This window comes from Ursus arctos, unplaced genomic scaffold (assembly GCF_023065955.2).
Source record: "Ursus arctos isolate Adak ecotype North America unplaced genomic scaffold, UrsArc2.0 scaffold_24, whole genome shotgun sequence".
NCBI lineage: Eukaryota > Metazoa > Chordata > Mammalia > Carnivora > Ursidae > Ursus > Ursus arctos.
The window spans coordinates 5,564,040-5,568,807 of record NW_026622919.1 but is presented as its reverse complement, the minus strand read 5'-3'; the positions used below and the strand labels follow the sequence as shown (position 1 = coordinate 5,568,807).

General features: G+C 66.8%; 1 protein-coding gene across 1 annotated transcript; it reads right to left on the bottom strand.

The window, feature by feature from the left end:
• TRIM47 (tripartite motif containing 47) lies at positions 1-4,553 on the bottom strand. Its single transcript, XM_026484121.4, has 6 exons — positions 3,823-4,553; positions 2,650-2,745; positions 2,132-2,362; positions 1,756-1,954; positions 1,231-1,305; positions 1-967 (listed from the first exon to the last, which is right to left on the bottom strand). The coding sequence occupies exons 1-6, from the start codon at positions 4,507-4,509 to the stop codon at positions 327-329; spliced, it is 1,929 nt and encodes a 642-aa protein (XP_026339906.1). The 5' UTR covers positions 4,510-4,553; the 3' UTR covers positions 1-326.
• Positions 4,554-4,768: the final 215 nt, after the last annotated feature.

Sequence of the window (4,768 nt, the reverse complement as noted above, 5' to 3'; positions counted from 1 at the left end):
TCATTCATTCAGCAAACATTTATTCAGCCCCTCCTATGTGCCAGGCACTGTCCCAGGAACCTGGAAAAGGAGGAGCTGGGGTAGCCTGGATCTGCCCCAGCTCTGGCTTTCTCTCCCAGAAACAAGGCCTACAGGGGGACAGGATCTGAGGGGCACTTCAAGGGGTCTGCTAGCCTGCTCCTTGAGAGGTGGAAGGCCCAGTATTTGGAAGGTGGAAGCCTCCAGGAATAAGCCTGGGGAGGTGGGGGGCTCCAAGGTGCCTTCCGGGGGGCAAGATGGGGGCACAGAGAAGCATGCTTCCCAGGAGCCGAGATGCCCCTCCAGCATCACCTCCTTTTCAGCACGGAAATGCAGGACTTCTTGAGGGGCCCGATCTGCAGATGGGCATCCACACTCTCCAGGAAGAAGGCAGGCTTGAGCCTGCGAGAGAAGAGTCCCGCAAAATGGCTGTCCAGGCGGCTCTGGAAGGGTTCGATGGGGGAGGCCAGGGTGCTGCTTCGGCGGGCCCGGGAGGCCTTCAACCTCCGAAGAAGACTCATCTTGCCGTCCCGCACGGCATAGAAGGCCAGGGCTCGGTCGGCATATTCTAGGCAGATCCCGACAGTGGGCGAGAAGGGATGGGGCAGGGGCGCCTCGAGCCCATGGAACCAGACGGAGAAGCTCCGTCCGTTCCACTGCAGGCAGCAGGAGTGGGCGTTGCGGCCCAGCCGGCCCCGGTCATAGGGCTCTTGCGGGGAGAAGTCTTCGGCCATGACCCCCACGCTGACCCAGCCCTCGATGATCTCCACCTCCCAGTAGTAGGTGCCCCGGTCCAAGGCGCCCTCGCCTAGCACCTGCTCGCAGTGGGTGAAGCGGGTGGGTGACTCGGGGTAGTTGATGGGACACAGCACCCTCTTTACACCTTTGGTCCCAAACAGCTGCAAGTACTTGTCTGCCGTGTCGCTGTCCAGGTCCACGATGTAGGCAACTGTTCCCGAGGATGGGAGAGAGACATGGGGTCGGGGCCAGGCACAGGTGGGACAGCCCCTCCCCTAGGTGCCCACCTCCCCAAACGCAGCCTCTCCCCTCCTTAGCGACCAGCACGACTCAGCCCCACTGGAGAGCACCCTGTGAACTGACCCAGTTCACCCTAAGGATGAGAGGAATCCAAGCCTGCTCGTGTTAGGGCTCAGCTCAGCAGCCGTGGGAGCGCCGGGGCGAGCAGAGGGGAGAGCCCACGTGTCCACTTACACTTGAGGAAGTAATCCCTGGGAGCCTCACTCTCGAGGTTGTTGGTGCTATCGGGGTCTTGCGACTCGGCATCGGCTGCAGAAGAGACAGTGGGGAGCGATGCTCTCCAGCGGCCCGTGGCTGGGCAGCGGCACAAGGAGCTCCCTCCTCCTATGAACCTGTGACCAAAATCCCTCTCCTCCTGCTTCCTCCCAGCCTATCCCCGGAGATGGGCACACACCCAAATATGGCACCCTGCCTTCACATGCAGTCCTGGTCCTCCGGTTCCGCCCCTGCTCCACCTTCTGACCGCTCAGCCCCTCTGAAGCTAGAGGGCAGGGCAGGGGAAGCCCCCTCGACCCCCTACGCTGTGGCCGAAGGGGCTGGGCTGGTCATTACTGAGTGGTGGCTCCGCTCACTGGTAGGAGTTGGGTCCCACCCTGCGCCAGGCACGCGGTTTCCATCTCCCACTCCCGCACGGGTCCCAGGCCTGGGGGCCTGTGTGGGGAGACTGGGGAAGGGTTAGTCACTTGGTGGGGCGCCCACCTTCCGTGCCCAGCTTCTGCAGCTCCTCCTCATCGCCGCCCAGCCCCCGCAGCTGCTCCCACTGGCTGGCACAGGCCGCAGTCAGCGCGTCTCTCACCGCCCGCACAGCTTGGGAGGACTTGGTGAAGCTGAGCTCCCTCGGGGGACCGGGCCCAGGGCCGCACCCCTCCTCCAGGGCCAGCCTCAGCGCCAGCAGCTCCTGCGCCCGATAAATGACTGTTAAGGCCTTGCGGGCTCCAGCTCCACGGGCTAGGGGGAGAGAGCTCTGCCGGGAGGATGGCACAGCCCCGGGGGGCCAGGAACCCGCTGCCTTCTCTCTCCATTCCTTGCCTGTCCCCCTTCTGTGCCCTCTCTGGCCACTAAGGGCCGCACTTACCTGCAGGAAGCTGACTGAGTCAGCCTCAGGGACCTGACCGAGGTTGTGGCGGGCCCGGCTTAGCCTATCGCGCTGCTCCTCCTGCCGCCGCAGGTCACCCTGGGAGCGGCCCAGCATGGTGGCCTCCCCCTCCTCGATGAAGCCCAGCACCTCTGATTGGAACCCCTGCAGGATGGCTGCAGCCTCAGCGAAGAGCCGGCTCACCCTCTCCCGCTCTGCCAAGGCTGCGCTCTGCACGGGACAACACAGGACAGAGGTGAGGGCAAGAACACCGTTATGCCGGCCCCATTCTTTCCAGACCCCACCTTCCCACCCTGCCCTCTTGCGGGGGACAGAGGGACCAGGCACAGCTGTCCTGGACCCACGCCAGGTCAAGGTAGCCAGCCGCTCGTGCTCAGTGGGGCCAGGCCGTGCCGGAGCACAGGCTTCTTTGGAGTGGACCATAGCAACCTGCAAGCTCCCGTTGCCAGAAGCCTGTTGCAGGACGGCACCGGGGCGGGGTTAGCGTGGGGTCCGACCTTGATGAGGGCCACTGTGCGCCGGGACTGTGCAATGCCAGCGCCCAGCTCGTCCATGCGGTCTTCCACGGCGCTCAGGACTTTGGACTGCTCTGCCTGTGGGTGACACCGTTAATTAGCCTGGGGCCCAGCAGAGGCCACAGCCCTACACTGGTCTACCAGGCCACAGCAAGGGGAAGAGGAGGGATGACCCGGAAGTGTTGTCTGTGCATAGGTGGGACTGGGAAGGGCCATGATGTCCCGTAATACGCCAGAGGGGCCTCGAGGCCAGGCGGGTGCCATTCCCAAATGCCTGGGGGGAGCAGAGGCTGGCTGGCTTGGGGGTTGTTGGTCTCCCCTTTCTGACCAGTGGGCAAGTACAGGCGCATCGATGCCTCTCACTGTCACTCACACTCACTGGAGAGCTTCCTTCGGTGAGGAAGAGGCAGAGAGAGTGGGGTAGGCGCTGCACAGAGGGCATTCAGCTGTCTCGGGGATCCCTGTCCCCAAAGAGTCTGTGTCCCCAGTCCAGGCCTGAAAAATGGGGATTCCGGGCAAGTCCCCTGGGTCTTGTGAGTCACTGCTCCAGGCAGGAGAGACGGAAAATCCCAAGGCCAGAGGCGCCAAGACCGGGCTGGAGGCCAAAGGAAACTGGGGGCGGAGGTAGCTGAAGGACTGCGAGCACATGCTCCCACCACAGGCCCGGGAACAGCTGGACAAGAGCTGTCTGTATGCTCCGTCCACCCTCTGCCACACGCCTGTCGCCTGCCACACCCATTTCAACCCGGTGCCTCCCTCAGCCCAGGCCAAATCTGCGCTGGGTCCGGCAAGAACCCGGCCTGGCAGCCGCGCTGCCAGAATCAGCCAAGCCGGAACCCCGCGGGCCTGACTCTGCTCCCCCTTGCCTTAGACCCCCATAGGGCCCGACCGGGCTTCAGGCCCCCTGCTTGCCCTTCCAGTCCTTTTCGAGTTCTCCCTGGGTTCCTCCAACCCCCATTCCAATCTCGAGCAGAACGTCCCACAGCGAGTGGATGGATGACATTGTCAGTATTGGAAAGGACAGTAGAGAGCCTCAGGTTAGAGGAGGACATTAGGACCCTATCAGGGAAAGGGGCGGGGGCTGGGATCCCCGGCCCTCGGCTGCCCCGCGCGGCCCTCACCCGCCCGGGCGCCCCCCACGGTACCCGCGCCCACCTCCTGGAGCGCGCGCTCCTGTTCCAGCGGCACGAGCTCGTGGCCCCGGTGCTCCTGGGCGGCGCAGGCCTCGCACAGGCACACGCGCTCCGCACGACAGTAGCGCTCGAGCGGCCGCAGGTGGCGCGGGCACAGGCTTTCCTCCAGCCGGCGCAGCGGCGGCACTAGGCGGTGTCCGCGCAGCGCCGGGCTGCGCTCATGCGGGCCCAAGTGTGCGGGGCAGAACGAGGCGAGGCAGGAGAGGCAGGAGAGCGCCGCAGGCAGGGCGGCGCCCTCGGGGCACGCGTCGCATCGCACCGGCTCTTCGCCGCCGGGCCAGGGCTCGGGCGCGCAGGGAGCCGAAGGCTCCGGGGCGCTAGGCGGCGCGCTGGGCGGCGTGGGCTCCGGGGCCGGCGCTGGGGCCGGGGCCGGGGCCGGGCCGGGCCCGGGCGCGGAGCCCGAGCCCTGGCGGAGCTGCAGCAGCTCGGACAGCGTGTGGTTCTTGCGGAGCTGCAGGCCGTCGGGGAAGGGCTCCTGGCACAGCGGGCAGCGGGCCGCGCCTCCGGGTCCGCCGCTGCCACCCGTGCCGCGGTGCGGCCACAGCGCACTCAGGCAGGCCAGGCAGAAGTTGTGGCCGCAGGGCAGCGTCACCGGCTCCCGGAGCGGCTCCAGGCAGATGGGGCAGCTGAAGGGCCCGCTGCCGTCCATAGCTCCGCGGGCACCGCCTGTTCTGCTCCCGCCCTGGGAGGGACCCTGCCCGCTCGCGCCGCGGCGCCGCCCCCTGGGACCGAGGCCAAGGGTCCAGCCCCCTTCCGCCCCCGGCTCGGACCGCCCCCCAGCGCCGCAGACCCGCCTGCGGGTCCGGGTATACCCGGCGCCGGCTCAGACTGCGCGGCCGGTCTCCGGCCCCGTGCGACCCTGAGGGGCTCCTGGACGACCGACCCTCCTGGTCCAAGGGGAGGGCGGA

Coding starts and splice junctions, on each gene's coding strand:
- TRIM47 (XM_026484121.4), bottom strand. CDS start 4,509: ATGGACGGCAGCGGGCCCTTCAGCTGCCCCATCTGCCTGGAGCCGCTC. Junction 2,746..3,822: donor AGGAGCGCGCGCTCCAGGAG/GTGGGCGCGGGT, acceptor TGTCACCCACAG/GCAGAGCAGTCCAAAGTCCT. Junction 2,363..2,649: donor GCACAGTGGCCCTCATCAAG/GTCGGACCCCAC, acceptor TGTCCCGTGCAG/AGCGCAGCCTTGGCAGAGCG.